Source organism: Panicum virgatum, chromosome 9N (assembly GCF_016808335.1).
Source record: "Panicum virgatum strain AP13 chromosome 9N, P.virgatum_v5, whole genome shotgun sequence".
NCBI classification, from domain to species: domain Eukaryota; kingdom Viridiplantae; phylum Streptophyta; class Magnoliopsida; order Poales; family Poaceae; genus Panicum; species Panicum virgatum.
The window spans coordinates 68,940,234-68,954,731 of record NC_053153.1 but is presented as its reverse complement, the minus strand read 5'-3'; the positions used below and the strand labels follow the sequence as shown (position 1 = coordinate 68,954,731).

Below are 14,498 nucleotides of genomic sequence, written 5' to 3'. Positions count from 1 at the left end.
TGCATGTAACTGGCTTTACTGCAAACTGTTGCAGGATTTACCATTTCACTCCCTGTGCCAAAGCTAAGAGGTCAGGAGAAACACTGATCGAACTGAATCATAGTTATGTCAGTGGTTTCTTTAAACTACTGTATGCTACAAGCCTACATACCTACAAAACTTCAAAGTGAAAATCATGTATTCTATACATGACAACGTGGGATCTACATCTGAAAATATCGGCTGTAGCGTGCAGGTACTGTACGAGCTGATTTAGAGTTCATTGCTAAGCCCCAGTTCATCTTCAAGGTCATCCCCCTCTTCAAAGAGCTTGAGGAATCGAGCCTGGTCTCGCTCCCTCTTCTTCTTCTGCCAGTACTTGTAGCCCAAAAACAAGGCAATGATGACAAGGACTGAAGCAAGAACACTAACTATGATGATAACCAGAACAGATGCTTTATTAGTTGCCACCTCAGAGCTAGGCTCACGGTTTCCATGAACACCTGGAAAGAAAGAAACATCTTGAGGAAAAACAATGTATAACTCAAACACACAAGGCATTTCTTTAACTATCTATTAATTCCAAAACAATTTCATCAAAGATGCGTGCCATGCATGAATTTGAAGTACTCGTAAGCAAATAAAAAATCCAGCTAACCAAAACAACTGCAAATCCAGCTAGTTCACAGAAAAATAACTCAAAACATAAGAATAATATTAGATATCAGCAATACCAGCAGAAGCAGTGCAGTTTGGGCATAGGAACGTTGCATTGAACTGGTTTTCCTTTACGTGGGTGTATTTTCCATCCTTGAAATCACTGGAACACATCTCCCATTCGTCAAACACATCAGCAGGTTTAAATGTGTCCTCTTCATACAGACCACATCGCTTGCATTTCTTTTCTGGAAGCTCTGTTAACGGCTGCCAAAATTGCACAATACTCAATGTGTAATGTGGCGCTAACAAATAATTAGCGAGGAATTGAAGACCACTACATCAACAGTATAACTAACCTGCCATGATTCTTCACCCTTAAAGGTGTACGGTGTGTGTGCCTCCTTCACGTCTGGCAAATATGTCTTGTTCTCTCCATTGCAACGGAAATACACTGTTGGCTTGCCAAACCATTCATGAGTAGTAAATATCTCAACAGTATCGAGTGTGACGAATCTCAATGAAAAAGTCCCTACAAAATTAAGCTCATCAGTCATGCACAAATTATTAGTGACGGAAATAAACAAATATGTTAAATTTACAAATCTGTACAAGCATCACAAAAGATAACACAAGAATGGCTGTTATAAAAGCAGACCAACTTTGATCAAGCAAAATTACTGGCATCCAATATGAAACCACATGCTGGACATCCTGCTTGAAATGCAGCCAGATGAGAATCATTTTTCTTTTTGCAAGGAAGATGATGAGAATCATATATCAGTCTGATGGCTGTAAGTCGCTAAGGTTACCAAAAGTTGTGTTTGCTCAATTGTGACAACCAATAATTGTTTCCTGATGAGTGATGACTGATAGAAAAATAACTGCAATGCACAGACAATGAAGACATAAATCATTCTTGGCACTTGACACTGCTAACAATCTGGGACCCGTGTTCCAAAAATTTCAAACAAAATAACACCCATGAATATCGGACATGTAGCAAAGATGATTGTTGGGGTTCACAATGAGTATGAGTTATGCACACAACAATAGAATATATATCATGAATTACAGACCCTAAGAAAAATATTCAAGTTGAACTAACAAATGCACCACAACAATAATCCAACAGACCGAGAATCCTCAAACTGTTCCTTATGGCGCAAAACCAATGGCCTTTTCCTTTGTCTATATCAAGGAGGAAGCTCGTGCTTTGGCAGGGGCTAAATGTCTGAGTGATTTATCGCCTGGAGATTAGGCTAGGTCTCAACTTCTTTTCTCTTGTTTGGGCTTAAGCCTTTTGCTTTGTTCACACTCTTCTATATTAATGCAAGAACGGCAAAACTCTTGCCGGTTCCTTAAAAAAAACTTTAAAACATTTCATCAAGAATACAACATTTTTGCAAACTTTCGCTATACTTACCCTTTGCAGCCATGCTGCAGAGCATGTTACCATCGTAAGTCTTCACATTAATGACACTATTGCAAATAAATCACCGAGGCACCTACTAGTTTGCCAAAATTTCACTTGTTTGCTACATGCAGTTTCCATTTCACGACTTATAAATTATTAAACCCCCTTCCCCTATGAGAATCGCACCTCAGACCTCACCATGCGGACATTTTTTTTTCGCTAGTTAAAAATCCACCGAGGGAAAAAAAAACAATCTGGAACGATTAGTACTTCCCACCAGATTATATGGTAAATTAATTCGGTCAAACCTCCGTCACGATCAAGCATTCAAACTAGCCTCCTAATCCGAAAACAAAACCCGTATTCTGATGGATAAGAGCCAGATCTCACCAGGAATCGAGTAGAGGGCGAGGAGAAGGGCGAGGAGGAGGAAGGGGCGGCGGCGAAGCGAGATCGGCGGCGGCCACCTCATGCTACGGCAGCGGCGGTCGCAACGTCTTGTCGCTGGGGCGACGATCTGGAGCTCAGGAACACCTCTCCTGGCCTCCTGGGGCCGCGCGTCGTCGTGGGCTGGTCGCCTGTGGGGCGCTCGCCTCCTCCTCCCCCTCCACCTCCTCGTCCACCTTCCAAACGAAAGAGACGGGACTGGTTCTTCTGTCTTTTCCTTTGTGCCGAAGCCGATGCGCGAATCGCATACTTGCCGCCGTTCTGGAGCTTGCTGCAAAGACGTATTCCTAAATTTCTGTGAACGGTCATCACTGGCGAACTTTGCGTCTCGGGCTTCCCAACTCATAAGCCCATTAAATCCTGATGTTCGAAAAGGCCCATTTAGTAACGGCCCAAATTTAGCCCGTTGGTGACCCATTTGAGATCCGTTCGTGCTCCCACGAGTCCGGACTCCGCCCGACGTCATTCCTGATTCCTCCCTCTTCCGCCGCCGCGCCGCCGGAGACATGTCGAGGCTCGCGGCCGCCGCCCTCCGCCGCGGCGTTGCCGCATCGAGGGATCCCTCCTCCTCGCCCTTGGCCGCTTCCGCGCTGGGGTCCGCTCGGCTTTTCTCCGCGGATGCATCCGGCGAAGCCGCGGGCGCGGGCGCGGACTCGCAGAGCGACCCTTTCCTCAAGGAATCCAGCGAAGGTAGCTCGGTTATACTCGTGCTTCTGCATTTTCATTTACCTGTTCGTGTTTCTGCTGTATCCTATCAGTTTGTTTGGTTCTTCGTGGGTTTAGTGTTCTATTCCTGTTTTAGAATAGCGAGTAGGAATGTAGGGGGATCGACTAGCCCATATAAATGCGGGGAGGGTGAGTATCGGTGAATTTGATTGAAACCTTTGATTTCTAAGGTAATGATATGGCGCCACGTTTGGCTGTGCGAATCATAGGTTTGGATGCATGAGAATGAGATGATTTTACTGTGCAAGACTGTGAAGCGAACATTTCTACCAGTATGAGGCTGCTCATTGTTATCACTGGAAGTTCCATCGCATGTAAGCAGGAAAAGAAAACCAGTTCAACTTTGGAAGATATTTTTCATTATTTGGGATGTGAATATACAGGGACAAGAAAAGTGTTCTTAGGTATATATGTTGGTTTCATGTCCGTGGAGTATCATCATGCTTAACTTAGAGAAGTGTCAACTGGACAGGTCACTGAGTTTGCGACGAATGTATTCAAAGTGATTGTGTTATTGTATCTTCATTTTTTGAGTCAAGAAGATTTTGTTGTGGCCTCTTAGCCTTTTTTGCTGGTATTCTGCTGCAACAGGATTGGCCTATGGAAGGTTCTACAGTCCCACTGGCGTGGGAAACCGTCTTGAAAAGAACATGTTGAAAACAGACATTATTCATCAACTTGACAGATGTGAATTGTCACTGGATGATGTGAAGATGGATTACAACATGGGATTTACTCCGTTGGGCGCGTATGGTTCCTCTTGCGTTCCCAATCTTTTTGTTCCTCAGCATGCTCTGTATATATGACCTTTTATACACCTTGTATTACTTATTTGCGCCCCTAATCCACATCATGTGTTCATCATCATCCCATCCTCTATACAAGTGAAACCTTAGCCTTCTAAAACAGTAGATTAGATATGAACCTTGTTTCTGATTTATGCATTCTTATTTTCATGTAGTGTTCATGAAGCTTTGCCCTTTATTAGTAGGCCAACTCGTCCCTGACTAGCGTTAGGTGATCTGTCTGTACAGCGATCTATTTGGTTAGGATGTCTGCCAGTGCAAGATACTTCTCTTTGAATGCACGATGAGTTATGCATGAGTGACTATAGTTACATCTTCGTTGACGCTATTGTTCTGCATAATGCTAAGAAAAATTGTGCAAACAAACACTAATAATTGGTTTGCCATTATCAAACATTCTGTCTTGATGGTAAACATATGGCATGCCTTCAGTAAATATTCGTAGTTGTTGACATGATATTGGTATAGATTTGGCGGTTAATATCTGTATCATTAATTTGCTTCTTCCCACTTCTGATGTGATCATCAACCTGAAAATTGTTTTAATGCTTCACGTGATTAGTTTATTGAGGTTTCCTTCAAAGGCAGTGTTTACCACAGCAGTTAGGCAAACAAGTCAGAATCGTCTATACAAGATGGAAGCGGTAAGGCAAGACTTGATTTTTCTCTCCAGTTTTTCATTTATTTGGTCGAGCAAGGTGTAAACGGTGATATATTTGTCTACTCTAATATAACAGATAAGTCGTGATGAGTGGGATCTCAAACAATCTTTTGATGGAAAAACTGTAAGTTATTGTTTTCATTAAAGTAGATGTATGTTCTCAGTTTCTGTTTATGCTTGCAAGTAAGATTTACATAGAGCAAATACTACCTCTCCTCTTCTCAGTGCTATTGATTGTGCATATACCAAGATGAACAGCACTCTTGAATCCCCATGCTCTTACTCTTGGATCTTGCAGATCATTTGCATTTGATACTCGGTTTTTCTTGAAACAATTCACATGTTTTACTTGTGTTTTTGCTTTATGGGTCTTCACAGGTACTATTGCAAGGAGTTCCACGGAATGCCCTGCCAGAGGACATAGAACGTTTTTTGTGTGGCACTAACTTTGAACCTCCGCCATTTGAAAGCTTCCTCAGGTAAGGATTTTGAGAGACCCACTCTTGTTTGCCAGTATTCAACTTGTTCTGTTCATGGTTGTCTAATTCCATACATGACTGCTGACAGACCTGGTGTCCCAGAGCGCATAAGAGTGGTGCTGGTTAAATTCCGTACAAAGACCGATGCGATGAATGCCTTCATTACCAAAAACAGAAGTTTCTGTCTGAACAATCAAGTTAGCATGCGTGTTCTTCAGTAACTGAGGAGCCTTTGGAATCATGTGATATTTGGGTAAACTGTTTCGTCGCATCTTGTGGTTCTGTAGGTTCGATGCAACTGGCAGCCTGATTTAGGCTTTTTTTTTCTCTCGTCAAACTGTTGGGTGGTTTTAATTGTACTCTTTCGCAAAGTTTCATATGTGCCCAGGATATTATTGTACTTCCTGATTACCGTAAAATAAATTAACAGTATGCCCCCTAAAGCTAGAATCTACCTTGTTCTTTCTCCAGCAGAACAAAGGATACGAATCTCGGCAGTTGGATTGTTGTAATCTCCACTATAATCTATCTGTTTGGATCGCTACAGATTGTTTACCTGATTTTCATAATCTCGGCAGTTGGATTATTGTAATCTCCAATATAAATGGATTTGTGCAAAAAAAAATGAATGTAGAGATTCCTAAGTATATAATATATTAGATCGCTTGGAGAATCTTTTTAAGGTGTGCAGGTCAAAAATTCGAAAATTTTCTCAAAATTTACTGATAATTCATGCCCGATAGGTGATAGATACGCGGATGGCTCTCTTTGTTGCAGAAGTAGAAATCAAACTAGGGATCAACGACGGGGAAGAATGGTAAAGACAAAAACGTGCGCTGACGCATGAGAAGGCGCAGTTTCTTTTTTTTTTCTTTTTTGAAATAAAAGGCGCAGTTTTTGGACAATGGGGATCAAGGCGAGCGAGACAAATGGAAAGATGAGTCAGTCGAGCACTAGGGAAGGACTCAAGCGGGTGAAGCAGCAGCACCAGGTGAAGCATCAATAATGGATGCATGGTGCCGAGCAAAGCTACTCACATGGCGGGCCAAGCCGGGCAGGTTCTGCGGTGCGTCCATTTCGCTCTTTTGGACGCAGACCTGTTCAAAAAACGCACGAAGAAGAGAAACATGAAAAACGGTGATATCTTGTTTCCCACAGATCTGTAGGATTTTAAAACACATGAATATTGGATGAGTGACCGCTAGGATGGTTGGCAGAAAAAAGACACTTGAGTGTGGAAACATGGAAGGAAGTTTCTGAGGCACCGAGGCCACAGTAGATAGCTCTTGTTTGCCACGGTCGCAAATTGGATAGCAGAACCATCGAAACTGAAAGAAGGGCAGCTAGGGATTTGGTGTGGGAACCAAGTTTTCAAGTGCTTAGATTAGGTTTAAATCATGTTACATACTCTTTTTTCTTTGGCAAATAGCGAAACTTGGTGAGTTAAATTTGATCTCTCGTCTGCTATTCTTCTGGGGAATCCCCAAAAGGTATTGGGATTATACTTTTTTTTTTTGGCCGCGGGCCGTGCACCGGTGCAGCACTACTGCACCCAAGGAGGCCAGGGCCAGTGACCTGACCCCTCATCCTTTGACCGCCATGGTCGCGTCGCCGCCGTCACGACGACTGATGCGCCACCGCCGTGTTGGCTATATGAGCCGTCGCCTATCCCGTCCTGCGCCTCAATGGGCGGCCCCGCGTTGCAGACGCCCATCCCTTCCCCGACCGCCGCGGCTGCGATGGCGGCAACGCCGGCCGGTGAGCAATCCCTCGTTTTCGTCCTCCAACCGCTGTTCCTTCACGGCATTAGCGCCGCGGCGCACCTCGTCCTCGCGCTCGCCGTCGCGGGGCGCTTCCTCTCCCGCCGCCTCACCCTCTCCGGCGGCTGCGCCAAGGAGAGGGACGCGGGGGAAGACGCCCGCCGCGGCGGAACAGGCGGGTTCCGGTGCTACGGGGTCGCAGTCTGCACCACGTGGGCGCTGGCGGCGTTCGAGGTCGTCCTCGCCGCGTACTCGTGGTATGCGGTCGCTGGCGCCGGCTGCTGGTCGCGCGACGCGGTCGCGGAACAGGTGGACGCGGCGGCGCGCGCGGCGGCGTGGCTGCTGCTCGCCGCGTACCTGCACTTCGACTTCGGGCGGCAGCGGCACCAGGAGCGGTTCCCAGCGCCGCTCAGGCTCTGGTGGGCGCTGTTCATGCTACTCTCCGTCGTCGCCGCCGGCATCCACGCGGCGGCGTGCCTCGACGGGTTCCCCGTGTCCGGCCGGTCGTGGGCGCTCGACGCCGTCTCTGTTATTGCAGCAGTGGTTCTACTCGCAGCCGGGTTCCTCGGAAGGAGGGATGGACGCGGCCATGCCTCCGAGGAGCCTCTGCTGATCGGCGCGCACGAGGCGGCCGATGCGACCAGCGGCGCCGCCGCCGACACGTCCTTGCTCACCGGCGCCGGCTTTCTTAGCGTGCTCACCTTCTCGTGGATGGCGCTCCCCTGCTCGCCGTCGACCACACGAAGACCCTCGTCCTGGACGAGACGTCCCGGGGCTCGAACCCGGCGACAGCGTCGCTGGCCTGCTCCCGCAGTTCAAGGCCAACCTCGAGGCGCTCACCGGCGACGGCGACAGCTCAGGCCGGAAGGTCGTCACGGCGTTCAAGCTCGCCAAAGCCCTGTTGCGCACCGTGTGGGGGCACGTCGCGGTGACCGTGCTCTACGCGCTGATCTACAACGTCGCCACCTACGTCGACCCGTACCTCATAGACTCCCTGGTGCAGTACCTCAACGGCGACGAGAGGTACGCGAGCCAGGGGCAGCTCCTTCTCCTCGCCTTCATCGTCGCCAAGGTGCTCGAGTGCCTGTCGCAGGGGCACTGGAACTTCCGCATGCAGCAGGCCGGGATGCGCGCGCGGTCGGCGCTTGCCGCCGTTGTGTACCAGAAGAGCCTCGCGCTTTCCAGCCAGTCGAGGCGGAGCCGCTCCAACGGGGAGATGATCAACATCATCAGCGTCGACGCCGACCGCGTCGGCATCTTCGCGTGGTACATGCACGACCTCTGGCTGGTGCCGCTGCAAGTGGGCATGGCAATGTTCATCCTGTACTCCACCCTCGGGCTCGCCTCGCTTGCGGCGCTCGGTGCCACCGTGGTCACCATGCTTGCCAATGGGCCTCCGGGAAAAATGCAGGAGAAGTTCCAGGAGAAGCTGATGGGCAGCAAGGACGTCAGGATGAAGGCGACGTCAGAGATCCTGCACAACATGAGGATCTTGAAGCTGCAGGGGTGGGAGATGAGATTCTTGTCCAAGATCATCGAGCTGAGGAAGACAGAGACGAGTTGGCTAAAGAAATACCTCTACACATCGGCCATGGTGACCTTCGTGTTCTGGGGGACCCCGACCTTCGTTGCTGTGGTGACCTTCGGAGCTTGCGTGCTCATGGGGATCCCGTTGGAGTCAGGGAAGGTGCTGTCTGCATTGGCCACATTCCGGGTGCTGCAGGAACCGATATATGTCCTTCCTGACACTATCTCAATGGTGATTCAGACCAAGGTGTCCCTTGACAGGGTAGCATCATTCCTATGCCTCGAGGAGCTGCCGAGTGATGCTGTGCAGAGGATGCCAGGTGGTAGCTCTGAATTTGCAATCAACATCCGCAATGGGTGCTTCTCTTGGGAAGCCTCACCTGAAGTCCCAACGCTGAAAGACCTGAACATCAAAGTTAGGCCAGGTATGCGTGTTGCAGTCTGTGGAACAGTTGGCTCCGGCAAATCTAGCCCGTGTTCAGTTCCAAAATTCAAAATTCCAAAAAAAATTTCGGCACCCGTATGGAGACTTAAATCTAGACGAAATAAAAAACGCATTGCGACTGCTGTCTGTAAATGGCGAGACGAATCTAATGAACCTAATTAGGCTGCAATCAGACGCTAAATTGCTACAGCAATGCTACAGTAAACAACCTCTAATGACGGATTAATTATGCTCGTTAGATTCGTCTCGCGATTTACAGACGAGTTCTGTAATTATTTTTGTGATTAGTCTATGTTTAGTACTTCAAATGTAGAAAGATGCCTTTTCAAAAATTTTACAACGCGCAACCAAACGGGGCCTAGCTTGCTATCCTGTATTCTTGGTGAGATTCCAAAGTTATCAGGAGAGGTTCAGATATGTGGGACGACAGCATATGTCAGCCAGTCGGCATGGATACAGAGCGGCAAAATTCAGGAGAATATAATGTTTGGCAAGGAGATGAACAAAGAGAAGTATGATAGAGTCCTTGAGTCATGCTCCCTGAACAAAGACTTGGAGGTTTTGCCATTTCGTGACCAGACGGTCATTGGCGAGCGAGGCATCAACCTTAGTGGTGGACAGAAGCAAAGGATTCAGATAGCCCGCGCTTTGTATCAGGATACTGATATCTATTTGTTCGATGATCCATTCAGTGCAGTTGATGCGCATACAGGATCCCACATTTTTAAGGTACATGATTAATTGGTTTATTCTGATTAAACCAATTGATTTATTCTGATTAAACCTCATCATTTGCACACTTTCAACAGAAGTTTGAGAACGCATTGCTAAGTGTGTACCTTTTTATTTTGCAGGAATGCTTGCTTGGGGATTTGGCTTCAAAAACAGTGGTTTATGTCACACATCAGATCGAATTCCTACCTTCTGCTGATCTCATTCTTGTGAGAACTTCTTGGTAAAATTTTCATGTATAATTAATGTTGTATGACTCTTCTTACAGTTGCAGAGCTTGTAATGCAGGTCATGAAAGATGGGAGAATAGCACAAGCAGGGAAATACGACGAGATACTGGGTTCAGGGGAAGAGTTCATGGAGCTAGTTGGTGTTCACAAGGATGCTCTAACAACATTGGACGCGATTGATGCCATGAATAGAAGCAATATGTCCTCCTCTTGCAGTGGCACAGTAAAGTTGAAGCTATCCAGATCACTGTCATCATCTGAGAAGAAAGATAAAGCTAACGAAGATGAAGGCAATGCTCAGAGTGGGCAACTGGTGCAAGAAGAGGAAAGGGAAAAAGGCAGGGTGGGGTTCTGGGTCTACTGGAATTACCTCATCCTAGCTTATAGGGGAGCTCTTGTACCGTTTGTGTTGCTAGCACAGATTCTTTTTCAAATACTTCAAATTGCGAGTAATTACTGGATGGCTTGGGCAGCTCCCGTGTCGAAGGATGTCGAGCCTACAGTGAGCATGTCGACGCTGCTCTATGTCTATGTGGCCTTGGCTCTTGGGAGCTCATTGTGCATTCTCGTAAGATCGCTGTTCCTTGCAACAGTTGCATACAAGACAGCTGTGCATTCTCGTAAGATCGCTGTTCCTCTTGCTTGTAGGCTTGTTATGAGCTGAGGAATTGGTGGTCAGGTCCTGGCTCCGTGGGACATTTCTGTCCAGCTGGAGTAAGGTGTGTGGTTTGGGTAGGTGTGTGTCTGGGCATAGTGGCCTGGGAGTGCTGGTGTGAGTTTTGTGTGAGTGTGTTTTCTCTTTGTATAAGTCTATATTAGACTTTTTCTTCTCCTATAAATACAATGATACGCAGTTCTCCTGCGTGTTTGAGAGAAAAAAAAATTCATACATTCAATTTATTTCCTTGGAGTATGCCAACACATGAATTTGGAATTTGCAGGCTTCAACTGATCAAAGCGAAGTGGACACCAACATTGCTGGCCAGATGGGCTCGGTGGCATTTTCCATCATTCAGCTTGTTGGAATTGTAGCGGTGATGTCTCAGGTTGCATGGCAGGTCTTTGTTGTTTTCATTCCTGTATTTGCTGCCTGTGTCTGGTATCAGGTACATTTCACCCACTCTTATCCTCTTGCATGTAAAGCTGCAGGATCACTGATACTCATTATACTTGCCTTTGTGCAGAGATACTACATAGATACAGCCAGGGAGCTGCAAAGGCTAGTAGGAGTTTGCAAAGCTCCTATCACAGCATTTTGCAGAATCAATAACAGGATCAACTACCATTAGAAGTTTCGGCAAGGAAAATCAGTTTGTAGCAACTAATAGCTACCTTATGGATGCTTACTCTCAACCGAAACTCTACAACACGGGGGCAAGGGAGTGGCTTTGCATCCGTCTGGATGCGTTGTCATCTCTTATATTTGCCTTCTCTTTGATATATTTGATCAATCTGCCAACAGGTCTTATCAATCCAGGTATCATGTCAATTTTGAACAAGTGTATAGTTCTACTGAATGGATGGTAGTAAATTAGTTCGAAATCTTCTCTGAGTGCCCAACTTTCAGGTATCGCTGGTCTTGCTATCACATATGGACTTAATCTGAACACGCTGCAAGCCTTGGTTGTTTGGGGTTTGTGCACTTTGGAGAACAAGATTATATCAGTAGACAGAATTCTACAATATATAAGAATTCCTGCAGAGCCCCCGCTTTTCATGTCCGGAGATAAGTTGGATCAGAACTGGCCATCTAATGGAGAAATTCAGCTGTACAATCTCCATGAATATTCCTCATCCTTTTTTTTTCGGCACTAGAGTAGTGTTCTAAGAATTAATTTTGATGCAAAGGAATAGATAAAATATGTGCTTTGTTATCCTCTGATCATTCCTCAATACATTTGAAGAAGTCAAAGGGTCATATGAAAAGAGCAAAGGAATTATGTTAGGTGGACGGTGTTCATAATTTTCGGTTTGATGCAGGTGAAATATGCCCCACAACTTCCATTTGTTTTGAAGGGCCTTACAGTCACTTTTCCTGGGGGCATGAAGACCGGAATAGTTGGAAGAACAGGAAGCGGCAAATCAACCCTCATTCAGGCCCTTTTCCGAATTGTGGACCCTACTATTGGTCAGATACTAATAGATGACGTCGATATTTGCACCATTGGATTGCATGATCTGAGATCCAGACTGAGCATCATCCCACAAGAGCCAACAATGTTTGAGGGAACTGTTAGAAGTAACCTTGATCCTCTTGGGGAGTACACTGATAATCAAATCTGGGAGGTAGTTTTGCTTTTCACACGGTTCCTCGCTTGAAAGTTATCACACTTTTGCACGTCGATTTTAGCTAAGTTGTCATCAATCTGTTTATTTTTCTTAAAAATAAAGAAAACATCTGAAATATACATCTGCTGCTATTTCAGGCCTTGAATTGTTGTCAGCTAGGGGACGAAGTTAGGAAGAAGGAGCTGAAGCTTGATTCACCAGGTCTATCGTTACATTGTCATGCAGCTCAAGGCTGCTCGTTTTCTTTCTCCTCCTACCCATCCCCCCTCACCTTTCACATTGAGTCATGCAGTTCACCTTTTTTTTTTTTTTTTGCAGTATACATAGTAATGGTTGTTCTTCTGAAATCTTCTTTACTTGGATTGCAGTGATAGAGAACGGTGAGAACTGGAGCGTAGGCCAGCATCAGCTTGTCTGTCTTGGTTGGGTAATTCTGAAACGGAGTAAGGTCCTTGTTCTGGACGAAGCCACTGCTTCAGTGGATACTGCAACCGACAACTTGATCCAGAAAATGCTGAGGCAACAATTTTCGGAGACAACGGTCATCACAATTGCGCACAGAATTACTTCGGTTCTTGACAGCGACATGGTGCTGCTTCTTGATGATGGTTAGCGCGACCAACACAGTAACTACCGAAGTTGATTTGTTGAGATCCACATCTTTTGTGATGACGCTGTGCTATTGTTTTCAGGTGTAGCTGTTGAGCGCGACACGCCCACCAAATTGCTGGAGGACAGGTCGTCTCTGTTCTCAAAGCTCGTTTCAGAGTATACGATGAGGTCCATGCGCACATAGCTGACGAGTGAAAGTTCAGTGCTTCTTTCAACCACTCTGTCAGCAAATAAGTATTACCATCTCTGCAATGAGCAAAATAGGCGGATTTACTTGTTGTTCTCTCATTTATTAAAGCTGCCACCATTCCGGGAATGACACGAGAACTCACTAAATGTAGTACACCAAAGTAGTAGGTACTGTTCTCTGTGTCCATTGCAATTTGTGAAGAAGCTGATTGGTGAGCACCAAACAGATAAAGTAAAATCTGAGCATAAACCACTGTCATGTTTGTAATGCACTTATGCTTTATTCAACATCATAAGCAACCAACATGAAGGGTAGAATGCCAATCGGGCTTAATGTTCAGAGCTAGGCAAACAAAATTTAGGTAAAAAAAAAATGAGAATATAGTGTTACCAGCTCCAACAGCATAGACAATCTTGAGGCCACCCACCACCTCATGAGTGACAAGATCAATGTTTTCTTTCTGAACCGAGGCAAACCCCATTTCCATTATGAGAACAGATATAACAAGATCAATGTTGTCCCAGATAATTTAACGTGGCTGCCTCAAAACCTTAGCAAGAGGGTTCCTCCACTCGTTGCCGTTGGATCCTAAAAAACTTGGCCACAATGAGCACATAATAACCTTTATAACAATAGAGCATAGTTCAAAAGAAGCAACTTGCTTTGTTTTCATCTAGATGTAGTACATTTATTAAGCAGCTCAAGAATTTGTCTTGCCTTTCCCTCAAAAAATGCACCAATGACAAAGATATCCTGTAAAATAGAAAAGTGAGACATATAACACAACATAGAAAAGCGACAGTTAAATATGTCAGGATCTTAAACAGAATGTGCAGGATATCTTCTGCAATTTTTGCATCCTCGACCATTCTTCAATGAGATGCTTAGCATTGGAAGGACAAAAAGATAAAAGATTGTTATGAGGCAAGTCTAAATCATTCCCTTTCCCTTGGCAGGCATTTGCTCTTACCAAGCATTCTGACCTTTTTAGGAGAATTACATAGGTGTCAGCAAGCACTGGATGGGCAAGTTTCTCAGGTTGTTAAAGAATATCATCTCTGACGTGTAATGAGCAAAATATAATGACACAATAGCTCACAAAATGTAGCAAACCAATGTAGCATTTACAAATGATAATTTCCAATAAGATCTTGAAAAAGGAAGCAAGAAAAATCTCTTAAGCATTTCATTTTGGGTGGTTACACAATATCTATTGATTTAGTAATCTCTTGTAAAACATGGCCCTGAAAGAAGTATAAAAAATCCTCACATAATAAAACCCATAAAACTCAAACATTGGCAGCACAATTCAGATATACTCCCTCAGTTTCGAATTACAAGTCATTCCAACTTTCTTGGAGAGTCAAACTATATTTATGTTTGACCAAAATTATAGAAAAAAAAAGTACAAAGCACCAATAGTACTGAAACAGAAGGTTGCAGCAGAGATACAGCTTAGAAGGAAAGATCGCCAGCGGCGAAGCGCTCCAATATCAGAAGGTTTTACAAAGCGGTGGGACAAGAAGTCATCACAAATAGCG

General features: G+C 45.3%; 2 protein-coding genes and 1 pseudogene across 2 annotated transcripts; 2 read left to right on the top strand and 1 right to left on the bottom strand.

The window, feature by feature from the left end:
• On the bottom strand, positions 1-2,730 carry LOC120690270. Its single transcript, XM_039972863.1, has 4 exons — positions 2,444-2,730; positions 996-1,168; positions 714-903; positions 1-482 (listed from the first exon to the last, which is right to left on the bottom strand). The coding sequence occupies exons 1-4, from the start codon at positions 2,523-2,525 to the stop codon at positions 253-255; spliced, it is 675 nt and encodes a 224-aa protein (XP_039828797.1). The 5' UTR covers positions 2,526-2,730; the 3' UTR covers positions 1-252.
• Positions 2,731-2,934: 204 nt separating this feature from the next.
• LOC120690269 lies at positions 2,935-5,716 on the top strand. The gene is made up of 6 exons (XM_039972862.1): positions 2,935-3,190; positions 3,818-3,974; positions 4,595-4,676; positions 4,770-4,817; positions 5,072-5,172; positions 5,261-5,716. Exons 1-6 carry the CDS (start codon positions 3,007-3,009, stop codon positions 5,391-5,393), a joined length of 705 nt encoding a protein of 234 aa, XP_039828796.1. The 5' UTR covers positions 2,935-3,006; the 3' UTR covers positions 5,394-5,716.
• A 1,042-nt stretch (positions 5,717-6,758) lies between these two features.
• LOC120690812 lies at positions 6,759-13,296 on the top strand (annotated as a pseudogene).
• Positions 13,297-14,498: the final 1,202 nt, after the last annotated feature.

Bases quoted from the DNA above. Each gene is read 5' to 3' on its own strand.
- LOC120690270 (XM_039972863.1), bottom strand. From the start codon at position 2,525: ATGAGGTGGCCGCCGCCGATCTCGCTTCGCCGCCGCCCCTTCCTCCTC. The intron at 1,169-2,443 runs GTGAGATCTGGC...TTAATTTTGTAG, and splicing joins CGCCCTCTACTCGATTCCTG to GGACTTTTTCATTGAGATTC. The intron at 483-713 runs GTATTGCTGATA...CTTTCTTTCCAG, and splicing joins AAACTGCACTGCTTCTGCTG to GTGTTCATGGAAACCGTGAG.
- LOC120690269 (XM_039972862.1), top strand. From the start codon at position 3,007: ATGTCGAGGCTCGCGGCCGCCGCCCTCCGCCGCGGCGTTGCCGCATCG. The intron at 3,191-3,817 runs GTAGCTCGGTTA...CTGCTGCAACAG, and splicing joins CCTCAAGGAATCCAGCGAAG to GATTGGCCTATGGAAGGTTC. The intron at 4,677-4,769 runs GTAAGGCAAGAC...CTAATATAACAG, and splicing joins GTCTATACAAGATGGAAGCG to ATAAGTCGTGATGAGTGGGA.